Source organism: Lissotriton helveticus, chromosome 12 (assembly GCF_964261635.1).
Source record: "Lissotriton helveticus chromosome 12, aLisHel1.1, whole genome shotgun sequence".
NCBI classification, from domain to species: Eukaryota; Metazoa; Chordata; class Amphibia; order Caudata; family Salamandridae; genus Lissotriton; species Lissotriton helveticus.
Window position 1 is genome coordinate 252,878,870 of NC_136073.1, and position 12,941 is coordinate 252,891,810.

At 45.9% G+C, this 12,941-nt stretch overlaps 1 protein-coding gene across 2 annotated transcripts in view; it reads left to right on the forward strand.

Moving 5' to 3' along the window:
- The window catches only part of LOC144798908 (cadherin-1-like), a 209,867-nt gene that overhangs the window by 86,836 nt on the left and 110,090 nt on the right, over positions 1-12,941 (forward strand). For both annotated transcript variants that reach the window (XM_078670010.1, XM_078670011.1), the window contains exon 3: positions 214-428. In XM_078670010.1, coding sequence (XP_078526136.1) covers positions 214-428 — 215 coding nt within the window. The remainder of the gene's footprint in view (positions 1-213; positions 429-12,941) is intronic.

Consider the following 12,941-nt stretch of genomic DNA (forward strand, 5'->3'; position numbering starts at 1 on the left):
ATAGCACACTTTTCTTTACTCCAGCACGTGCTTGTAAAGCCACATTAAAGAAATACGTGTTCTTGCCCTCTGCTGCAGGCATTCATTGCTGTTATATGCTTGCTTAGCAATCCTGGGCCTGAACCAAAGCCAATTTTCCACATTTAACAAAACTTCTGTCCAGGCTTTCCTTCTTCAGTGGTTCTTGACTTCTCTTCTCTCTTCTGCTCACAGTGACATTTGATGACTGTTTGGGATCGAACAATGTCCTCTACCTCTCAGAGGAAGAGGAGCTTGCCGTACAATCCGATGGGATAGTGTTTGTGAATCAGGACATACATCTGCACGGCCATAAGCGGATCTTCTCCATCTTCGCTTGGGCTGATTCCGACAAGATGTTCTCTACCACCATCACCCTGAAGAGGGAGAGCCATCATCACCATAAGAAGGTAGGATGCTCTTTAATTCATGCATCGCAAAAATGTTCTCTGGGTACTTTCCTTCAGACATTACGCTTTCAGTGCTCAATTCTGTTTGTTACAATCAAATTCTTTTGAAAGACTGTTTTCTAAGGGTATTGCAACTGAATTGTTGGTACATTTAGTGACAAACTACTTGCAGCACATACAACACAATCTCTGCTAAGTAGACTTTATTACCAAAAGTCCAGCTAAACCCGATGTAGGGGCCTTTCACAGTTTTATGATTGTTACCAGGAAAGGACCTCTCCTGAGAACATTCGAGGGTGGAAGTGGAGGGAGAGTTGCAAGATGAAACTGGAAGGACAACTTCTAGAGATAGCCAACAAATCACTATACAGCAGTCTGCGCACAGGGCTAACGCAAAGCATGGTAGATGATGCCCAGATTATCACAAGATTCCCATGCACCTATGAAGAGCCCTTAGAAGTGTGTTGTAGGTCTTTGCAACTGCATATGTTATTCCATCTGGTTATATATGAAGTACACAGACACTTGGAATTAGAACTGTGTTGGTTCCTGTGACCCTCCTGAAATGTCAGTTAGGTTGACAAGCTATGCAGGGTTTTGTAGATGTAACCTCTTCAGGCGACACATGGTTTTTAATTTAATTTAATTTTTAACTGGGGACCCAGTGCCGGTGTTTTAGGCCTGGGTATGATGCAGTAAAGTGTTCTCGTTTCAGAGGCAAGTTGAGCATCTGAGTGAAGGATTCCTCTAAGAGCGAGTGCTTTGTGAGTCCACCTAGGACCACACTCTCAAAGTCGATGCATGGTATGATTAAGGCTTGCTAAGTAGAAATTCATCTAGTGGGATGAGACATTTGTTCCTCGCACTGTTGTAGCTGAGAGTTAGCTAACCAGTTTCTTTGACATGGAATCCATTGTGAGGTTGCCATCTGTGGAGTCAGTTGAGCAGAATCTTTTCACTGGAGCTTCTGTAGCCATGAACAGTCGAATTAACCATGAGTTTCTGGGCGAGATCTGTGATGTATACATTGTGTCTTTTGGGGGATCAGCACGAGGATGTTTCGAGGCTACCAGGTTTTAATTTCCTTGAGGTATGGATTTTGACTGTATGTGTTTGATTGAGGAACGTCTGCTGGAAATGTTAATTCTATTCCAGATAGGCTACATCTCTGAGGCTATCCCAATTGTAGCAATACAACATTTCGAGTGACTTAACATAGTTTTAGTTTAGATTGCAGTACATCTGTGGATCACTTGAAAACCTGTCAGATCATAAAAATAAGGCATGGTAGTGGATTAGACTTATGTGCTACCATTTGACATCACTTTTGCCCCACTTTTTAAAAACATTTTCATTTCAATAATTACTCTTTTGCTCAGCAAATTCCTTCCACCTGGGTAACGTGGCTATCTGTGACGTGATTCACAATTGAATGACTCCTCCCATTCGCTTTGTGATTGTGTATTCCCATATACAAATGCCAAGTGGTACCTTACCATTGGTGACACCGTCAGATAATGCTTGCTTTTTACTCCTTAACATCTCGCATTATAAGACCAGTTTTGCTTGTGTGAGCGAGGAAAACCCTGCATGCAAAGTGCTGCTGGCTGCAAAGCTAGGGCTGGCAGAAGGTGTCGCCAGTCCTAGTTGGCCACTCGGCAGTTTTGTGCACAGAGAGCTCAAGGGCACATCTGCTTTACAGCAATCCTGATGGAAGCACTGAATTAACCGCTTCCACGAATATCCTGTGGTGCACATGCACACTGTCTGCATGGGGAGCGGAATAATTCAACATCTCCTCCTGATTGTCATTATTCCCCTATGGTTGCAACAGTGTTTTTGTGCACATCCGTTGTGCATCAATCTTACCAGGTGCATAAAGTCAACCTCTCCTGGGAAGATCACTGTGCTGCACATGTGCAGTGTGTACGCGAGGAGACTGCATTGCTGTGAGGACTGAGTTTGTCAATTTGCCAATCCTGTCATGCACCTGCCAGATTGGCTGTGAACACAGTCAGTCTTGGCCGTAATACTCCTAACAGAGACAGTGGTGCAAAACCCTGGGTGTTCTCCTTGTTGGTTGTTGATTTGGGATGCTGCAGGTCAGTGTCCGGGCTGCTTGTGTGAGGTTTCAGGGCTGAATGATGCTTAACAGCTGACCTTTGAGTGGAGTATCCTGGTCCTGCTGATGGATTTAAGGGACCCTGTTTACTGCTTAATAGTTGTCGGAAAACCAGAATGTTAAAATGCCAATAGTGATAGATCCGTGGGTAGTGAACTCTGTGAGTGAAATGCTGTTTTTAGATACTGGTGAGCAGATGGAGTGTTAGGTCGCAGCAGGGCCTGATTGCAGTCTCTCAATGTGCTGCCTACCGACCATAATGAGATTACCAAGGTATGGGTGTTCCTGTTCTGGAAAATGCAGTTGCTTGGTTTGCTGGTCATTCCTGGGTGCAGTAGAGGCTTAGGGTACTGTTTGATAATCTTTGGTGGAGTGAGTCAGGCTGCTTACTTCTGGTGCACCTGTGCTTGGGTCTCTGAGCACAGCTGCAGATGATGGAATCGTGTGAGGGTCTGTGGGGGAGGAGGTGGTTCCTGAAAGTCATTCAGTCTATGGCTGAGGAGTGGTTGTACCTGAGCGAGCTGAAGTTGACGATACTTGGGAGAGAGAATGCACTTCCCTTATGTCCTCCGCACATTCAAGCCAGTTATCTTCTATCACCTAGGCCTTTGCTTTAAATGAGGTGCGGGAAGGGACTCCAGTATGAGGTGCTGGGGCAAACCCCTTGCACTTTTCTGTTGAGTACCTTGCAAATTGAGTCTCTCATCTGGTGATCCCTTCCACCAGGGTTTTGAAAGATCTTGTATGAAGAGGTCCAGGAAGGGATCCCCTTGGGTATGTCCACAACAGCATCTTACCTCTGCTCCCTACACAGAGAGCAGGGGGATGTAAAGGAAAGCTGGAGTCCAGGGGTACTATTTGACAGTGAAAGGCTCGTTCAGAGAAGCTTAATAGGAGTCCTTACTAATGTGTTTCAAACGAAATGTACTTTGAGTGTGCATGCTTATGTTAACAGGTTTACTAGTGTCAGCTTCCCAAGCTTTTCATGTTTTGGCCAAGGTGATGGGTGAATTCTACTTTAAAATGTGTTATTTTTGTTTTACCTAAACGGTTTTCCGTTACATCGTGTTGGCCGCGGACATTGACTGCGGTTGCTGAGCGTGAGCCGACGGCGAGAGCGTGTGACGGGGTAGCGGCGAGGGGAGGGGCTGAGCTGAGTGAGTGAGTGGGTGGCGGCGCGATCAGCGGACAAAAACGGATTAGCTCCGCGCGCGGGAACTTCCCCCCCCAACTTCCCCCCCCAACTTCCCCCCCCAACTTCCCCCCCCAACTTCCCCCCCCAACTTCCCCCCCCAACTTCCCCCCAACTTCCCCCCAACTTCCCCCCAACTTCCCCCCCAACTTCCCCCCCAACTTCCCCCCCAACTTCCCCCCCAACTTCCCCCCCAACTTCCCCCCCAACTTCCCCCCCAACTTCCCCCCCAACTTCCCCCCCAACTTCCCCCCCAACTTCCCCCCCAACTTCCCCCCCCCGGGGGGGTGCGGAGGTCGGGCCGAGGCGTGGTGTGTGCTGGGTGCCGAGGGCGCCGCTGTAATCGCTGTGGCTGCAACTACGGTTGTTGCTACTGCTATCTGCACCGCTACCGGCTGGGGGAGCTGACGGAGGATCGGCAACGACAAGCAGGGACACCTGGAGGCGGAGGCGGAGACCCAAGAGGTCGATAAGGTAGGGGGCTTCTGAGACTTGGGAAGTGAGAAGTGAGTGGTGGTGGCATCAGCCTGTCGGCCCTCATGAAGTGTGCACTCTGACTAGAGTAAGCCCCAAGCAAGCTCTCTTCCCCTTGGTCGCCCTGCCATCTAAATCGCCTGCACTACCGCCCAGTGGGTACCTAGCTGTCTTGGGTCCTCTCACCTTTCCCCGGCCGGTGTAATCGCGGGACTCAGGGTTGCGCTATACTCGGCCCCACTTAGCGACCGCGCCTTGGTGACCGACCAACCTAAGCCAGGTTGTTCGGGGTCACCGTTTTTTTTAGTTTTGTGGCTGCTCTGTCCTGCTCCTGCTCCTCCTACCCTCTGTCCCCATCGCCTGCACCACTTGCCACTACTTGCTTAGGCTTTCTGCTTACAAAAGCACTCCCAGTTCCTGCCCTGCTCCCCCGCCCCCCCCCCCCTCAACCTTAGCCTGCTTAGCCGCTGTTGGTACTATACCTAGTCGCAGTCGGGTCACGACGGCCCTTTCGCCCCCTTGTGCAGCCTTTCTGGTAGGGGGGCTGCACTGGAGTGGGGAGAGGTGACCGCCGTGGTCCAGGGCGAGGGGTCAATAGGGACCTTCAGATAGGTGCAGGCAGGGGACGGGGATTGGGATCAAGCGTGCGGGGGGGTGCCACGCGCTTCATCCTCGAACGGCGCAAATCCCCTCACCCTTCTGGACTTTTTAAAAAAAGCACCGGGTGATACTAAGTTGACCTCTCCTCTCCAACATCTAGAGTCAAATAAGCCTTGTGGGACAGAGCGAGCTGCAGATCTAAATATGTTTCTGCCCCAACAACAGTCACCAACAATCAACAAACCCACCCTGGTCAAGGACATGTATATCTTTGGCTCCTCACCCTCCACCCGGAACACCCAGAACACCTCCCTGGAGGACCCATCTTGGAGAACTTCCCAAAACTTACCATCAACTCTCCACCCAGCTCCGAGTCAGTTCTCCTCCCAACAAGACCTCTACAAGCAAGAGGTTTGCTTTAGACAACCACCACCTCTGACATACATGGGGAGAGACCCTCAAAATGTATTACCATGTCGCCAACCCCCCCCAAGACTACCCTTGCCCCAATTTGATCTCCCGGAGCAAGAAGTCTCCCCCAGTCAACCGCCTCCTCTGCCTTTAATTTTCAACCTAAGCCCTGAAGCATGGCATTCTCAGCAATCAACGAAGCCTTTAGTCCCTTTACCACAAACTCATGAAGTATCCAGGGAGGGCCCCCCAGCATCACATTCCCATTTAATTTTCGCACAAACACATGCGCAAAAACCCCCCGCATCAGATTTTGAATTGTTCAGTTTCCCCGTTCCTCACGATCTAAGTCCTCCTGAGGGAAGCGCACATTCGCCAATAACTGCCCCCTCAAACCCACCTCAAAAAACCGACACCAATGATCAACTGTTAGCGGACCTGTCCATTTTTTTCAAAAACACGCAGAATTCGTCTAACTTTACACCAAAAACAGACCCACTGTCAGATGCCCCCACACAATTGAATATTTGGCCCCAACTACTTCTCACTTTTCAATCAACAGTTACTGATTTGAATTACCACTCGGACAAACTGGACATCCAGGTTGACCTGCTGAACACTTTAGCACTGTTCACAGCAGGGATCGATAACAAATTGGACAAATTAAACAATCTAATTATAGCAGCACAATCATCCTCCAAATTAGTCCAATCGGTCTGTTGCTGCTCCCCTATTATCGACTCGCTATCCTCGCTTCCGTCCTTCTTATCCACCGTTATAAGCGAGGTTAAGCAGTTGAAGGGAGGTAATCAATCTGAAATTCTCCTTAAGTCAAACCAAAACTCCTCAGCTATGACCTCCGAACCGCTCAACCCTCCGCACAGCTTAACGGCAGTCCAACAGTCGAGCGGGGTGGCAGAATCTGCGGCAACTGTCCATCGAGAGGCCCCTCAAAGCTCCACGGGCTTACCCCCCATGGCAGCACTGCCCGCGACCTTGGCCACAAGCGCTGACCCTCCAAATGGGGGCCTGGAACCCACTAGCGCCAATAGGGTAACGCCGTTTACTAGCCCTGCCACTATTTCCACACAAGACACACTTACTGCCCCACCCCCCCATATTAGTAAGAGGGAGCGCAAACGCCAGCGCAAACAGAGAAACAAACTAAGATCAAATCAAACAAATGATCTCCCAAAATTATTTCCGTTATTTATAAACGCTAGTAATAAAAAAGCCCAAAGCGTCCCTCAACTAACTCCCAGGGCATCAATTTCTACTAAAAGCATACTTAAGGACGACTTAAACCACCACATCTGTAATTGTAGCAGTAACTGAATCCCACCCCCCCACCGACCCACTAATAGCCAACATCAGTGACCTAACTCATTCAATGACTAAAGTTAGGACAACACAACCTCAATCTGCCCCTACTTCATCTCAGCAGGCTAACTTAACTACTAGTCCCAGTCTCGTAAAAGTAATCCATAACACTAAATTAATCGAGGCAAACCCACTCATTGGGCCCAGCACTGCAACAGAAGCCCATAACAACAAATCCACACAGGGCGCTAAAATACTCTTCGCCCCAGAATACATCTCAAAGGGTCGACATGACACCCTTAATAGGTCAAATATAATAAAACTAGCGAACGGAGTACCGGGCTTTGAGGCGTTTACAACAGAAGACATTGACTCCATTGAATTTTTGCCACCACGAGGTAATCAACCCTCTGAGGTAACTTTGGTGTCACTTAAATCAGCAACCTGGGCACGAGCATTCACCGAAAAAAGTGCAATCTTTCGGGAATGGGGCATTAAAATCTACCCCCATAACCCCCCAGGTTACCCCTCGCAGCTGCTTAACCATCAGGACACCCTGAAAAAAGCCGAAATTATAGAACCAGGAGCCAAATCAAGGCCTTACTCTATTCTAAGAAATGCTCTGGGGACAACGGAGGGGATCACAAATCCCTGGAACAACATCTCCAACCTGGGCAAAACGAAAGACTGGGGGTGGCTCCCAGCAGCCCGGTCTTGTAACAAAATGGCTTGACCCCGAGAATCTACCCTTTTAAACTCAAACTGTGAGACCTTGGTCCTCCGGACACCCCGAGCTGTGTTACTCGAAAAACCCCCAACTTCGGGCCGGGATTCCCTATTCACTTTGTGCTCATGGAACATCAGCGGTCTCCACAATAAAAACACCAACTTGGACACACACTCCTTTATATTTGGGCACACAGTAATAGCACTCCAAGAAACATGGGCCACCCAAAACTCCCCAGTTACAGGCTTTATTGAATTTTGGAAACCAGCAACTAGAGACTGCCTTTTCGGCCATCCCAAAGGGGGCCTGTCGATCTATGTCTCCGAAAACCTAAAAGGCCCGATTGTATCTTTAAATTTTGACGAAGATTGGTTACTGGGTGTCAAAATCTATTCATGGAGTAAACAACGTCCACTCCTGTTGCTTAACATCTACATCAACCCCAGCACCCGCACAAAAAAGAGCCATCTAACTCGTCTAATGAAAATTGTACGGGCCCTGGCAGCGGATCAACCTCACGCAGACTGCATAATCACAGGGGACTTCAACACCAACCTATTTCAAGGCAATACAGAAGACTGCGAAGGGCTAACTCCATTTTCATTTGCAGAGGTTAAAGAACAGTTTAAACCACCAAACCAAGGCTATTGCGGTCTGGGAGAACTCTGCGTGCTGCAACTCCACAGCGCGGGATTTCTGGTAATAAATGGAAGATCTAAAAATGACACTCCTCCAAATTGGTCTTGGACGAACGGCCGCAAGCATTCGTATTTAGATTATACCATCTGCAACTCGGCTCTGCTGAAACACCTGGGCAACTTTAGTATCCACCCGCGAACAGAAAGCGATCACCGACCTCAGTCCGTAACTTTAAAAATAAATCCAGAGTTCCACAAAACTGCCCCAAACTCATTCACAGGAACGCACTGTGATAACTTGAAGCGCCTAAGATGGAGTGACGACATAATACCCCTCGTCAAGGAGGCAAGCCAGGCTTTTATCTCAGACTGTTCCGACCCGGGGTTTTCTCCAGCCGCGGCATGGTCGACGCTTTGCGCACAACTGATATCCCTTTTTCCAATTAAACACCACCATCACACGGACTCGGCCAGTCGCCAGCATTCAATCTCTCGAGAAACAAGGGCGCTAAAGATAGACAGGAATTGCGCACTGCGGTCTTTAATGAAATCTCCGGGAGACGCCGAGCTCCATAAGGCATATAAATCTGCACAAAAAATGTTCAGGCAGGCGGTAAAGAAAGAAAAGCAACTTCAAGAAAATGAATTCTGGTGCAAAAACTGCAACGCAAGAAAATTTTGGGCCTTAATTAATCGTCAACTCCAGCAACCACAGCTTTGGGTCAGCTAACATTCAAGAAGCCAGTTGGTTTACTTTTCTGGCAGAGCACTTTAAGTCCCCAGAAGGAACAGCGCTTACAGACACACGTGCTCTCAGTCCGAAGCAAACAGGTTCTAGCAACAGCTGGAGCAGGTCCACCGGTTGCTGGGACTCATGCACCGATGTCCTTCAGATCTCCCAAGAAAGAGTCACTATAGCATTGTTGAAAGCAAGATCGGACGGAGCCCCGGGCCCCAATGGCCTTCCACAGACTCTATTTAAATCAAATGTACCATTTTGGTCGGGTCATCTAACTAACCTTTTTAACTACTCTCTCAGAACCTCAATTATACCAGACTCCTGGCGTGGGGCAATAATCCACCCAATATATAAATCAGGCTCCCACTCGTCCCCAAATAACTACAGACTAATTGCTCTCTTGGACATTGAGGCCAAGCATTACGCCGGCATTCTCCTGAGTGAATTGAGAGCATGGGTGGACGTGAATAACCTGATTCCAATGACTCAAACAGGCTTCACTGCTAAATCCGGGACCAACTTATTAACATTGGCCATAATCGTCGACAAAGTTTGCGCTACATCCAGGGCGGTTTTTTGTTTCGTTAATTTTAAAGCCACCTTCGACCGAGTGCCCAGGGCAGCACTATGGGAAAAGTTAAAGAAATGGGGAATCCCACAAAACCTTCTGGAGGCAATTATCCAGTTACACTCCGACACATGGGTTCAGGTGAAGCTGGGGTCCGGCACACATCTCTCCCGGAAAATCATGACAACCAGGGGCGTCAAGCAGGGTTGTGTGCTGGCCCCGCTTCTCTTTAATCTGTTTATAGCTGATTTGCCAACAGCCTTGGAAGAAACCAACAGTCACCCACCAAAGATGGGTGGAGCTCCCATAAGCAACCTGCTCTACGCTGACGATCTAGTGCTTTTTAGTCTCACACGAGTGGGGTTACAAAGGCTTTTAGCTAAATTATACAATTACACTACTGCAAATCAACTAGAGGTTAACCTAAAGAAAACACAAGTGGTTACCTTCGGTAAAAAAAGAAAAGCAGGGGGAGGATGGATGTACAACAACATGAGTATTGCAGTAGGAAGCACCTATAAATATTTAGGGGTTAACCTCGACTCAAGAGGCAACCTTGCTAAACAACGTAAGGAGATATCAGTTAAAGCTGTGACCCTACAGGTGACCCTCTCAAAGCTCTCAAAAAAACTGGCCGGCCCAAGCCTAACACCTTTACTTGAGGTAATGAGAGCTAAAATTGGCCCGACACTGGCATACGGTATTGAAACCTTTAAGGGTAAACTAAATAAGATTTTAAACCAACATGTCATTAAAATCTACAAAAAGGTCCTCCGCTTGCCCAAAAGTGCCTCTGCCGCTCAGATTAGGCTAGAACTTGGCTTATTAAACTATGAAGTCTCTAGCACTGGCACGTTTTAAAATTTTTGCCATAATTTGAGACAAGCAGATGCAGGCTCACTGGAGTCACTAGTTTGGCTAGACATCATCGAGAAAAACCCAGGGGGCTCGTATGGTCGCCTTTTTAAAGATTCCTTTTTAGAACTTTCTGCGGGCGACCTATGGGACCTCAATCCCAGCGTGTCAGTATTTAAAAGCACTGTCAAGAAAATTGTTAGAATGAGTTCTCTCATTACTGATAAAAATCTCCTTGCCAAACGTAGACACGCCTGGGCTATTATGAACTCGTACGGGCGTATAGCCCCCGCATCCTATCTGTCATGCACGTATTCTCTGCACCTAAAACTTAGTTTTTTGGCCATCAGACTCGGTGACTGGCAATTTTTAAAAGATCTGCCAGGCTGGCGCCGTACGTCCGACGCACTATGGTGCAGAGGGTGCGGAAGAACGGTCGAAACAATGGAGCATGTGATCTGTCTCTGCCCAGCCTTTACGTCACTGCGCAGACTCAAACTGAAAGCGGAGTGGAACAGGCTGGGAATTCGGTCTTGCAGGCAAGCAATTATCGCGGCCCTAAGCCCAGAAAAGACAGCCTTAAAAATAGGCCTCACAACCTACATTCGCCATGTATACCGCCTCTTGTCGATAACCTAAATCAAATTGCAAGATTTTTAAACTGTTAAAAAACCCTGTTTACCATTGCATTTTCCTACAACCTGTTGCTATTGAACTGTTGCTGCTATTTTTATTTTTATTCATTTTTTAATATTTGTAATTATTTGTTAGCAGTTGTTGGTTCACGAGCTCATTACTGCCAATTACTGGTACAACAACTTTTTTCCCTACTAAAGTTAGTTTAACACCATTTGGATTGCTTACAAAGGGGAGATGTATAACGTTTCGGACCAGTACCTACCTGTCGCTGCTTATGTGCTGCTAGTTTTTTAAGTTTCTCTTTTACATTGTGCATCGTTGTTGGTGTCTCTTTTAAGGATGTTATTTTTTATATCCAAATAAAGATTGTATTAGGTTTTACCTATGTTGTTGCTTTATTGCCTTTCGAATTTAATATATTTTGGACCTCTGCTAAAGAAGGATACTTCTGCTCAATAGGATTTACTTCTAAGATGTATTCCCCATAATGTCTGTCTTTAGAGCTCTGACTCACTGCATACATCTGTGTTAGACCAGTCCTTCAAATGCCTATCTGTCTACTTTACCTTTCATCCTTTTGAGGTCGATAAAATGAGTGGTAGTGAGTTGGGTAACAATGAGTCTGTACAGCGCCACAATACCCACAGATAAGTGTTCCCTTTACAAATACACTTTGCTAAAGTTATACACTGAAACCGATACAATATCTATGTAGTATACTTTCCAGTAAAGAAAAGTTAAGATGCTCTTTCTAATCTTCCCCAAAATATCTATATAATTATGCCTTATTAAATTATGAATATCCTGTTGTAAATTTGTACCTAATCATTTCCTATCCTCATTTAAAATTCCACTTATTCTTCAGAATCAGCCATTTGATTCCATAAAAGCCCCTGTCTTTTTTCCTGTATTAATTTCATATGCTTAAAAGCTGTTAAATACTTCATTAATTTCAAAGAACGATCAAAAAAATTGTCCGTTAAAATGGACAGCGCATTATCTAGGAGAAGGAATTATTTAAATGCTCATTAAGAGCTACTCTATCAATATCCAAATTTGCTTGGATATCTTCTGCGAAAGGGGGCAGAGCCAAATTTAACAAGAGGAGACTGGACATACTTCACATTCATCTGCGGAAGATGCAAATACTGAGACCTGCAACGAACAGCCAAAGGGAAACTTTTGATGAGATTAATAAACATTGTAGTGTAAATTAGATATCGGGTATTAGTCATCATGCCTGCCATGGACCAGGCTTGGCTGGTTTTTTTTTTTTTTTTTTAGTGAGTAGTTTCCCTATTACATTTTTGTGTTTTTTTTGTTTTTTTACAGTCCACGTTTGTGAGCTATTAGCTATAAAACAAGGCCTTATCCCTTCCATGTTTAAGGGTGTTCTAAAATAACTTTCCTTGTAAATAGGTTCACTACTACAAGCAACATCTCATTATCAATCTCTCATTATATGCCAAATTGGTACTAAACTACTAACGTCATTCAAATGGAACTCAAATAAAGCTGATGATTTCTCTGTACCTGGCCCGTCTTCAAATTTCCAGAGCTGCTTTAAATGCTGTCACGAATGTAGGCTTCTATCTGCCATGGTTCGAACACCAGATTATTGACACTTTTTCAGAAAGCCTGTCTTTTTTGGACTATATGTACCACTTAGGAGTAGGTGTGAGCTCTAGTTCAGCTTGATATTTGTGGATGTTACATATGCAATGCAGTACATTCATACTAACATTTTCTCATGCGTCTTAAGTAACTTTTCCCCCATTTGTCAGCATATTCCATACCATACCTAAAAAGTCAATATGACCACAATCCTCTGTTATGATGTGCTTTTAAAATAATCCTTTTTTTTAGAGTGCCACATTTATCACAAGGATCACTTACACATTTTAGAATGACCAGAGCACATCTATAACTTTGGGTGCAGAATCTGGAATATACTACTCAACCTAGATTCCTTCACACTTTGCTCCAGTACTTGATCATGCATGACTGAGGAAAGCATATAATTATTCTCTTTCAGAAACCACCTCCTCCACATGAGGAGTGTCACCTGTGTTTTTATTTGTGAAGATACAGTTGTTTATGGGACTTAGGATCTTTATTTTCAGGAGCCGTACAAGATACATTTCTTCAATAAAAGCATCCAGGCATTTCAAATTATTTTAGAAAATGTACCCATGATGTTTTGATATCAGAAAGAATGAGAAGGCATA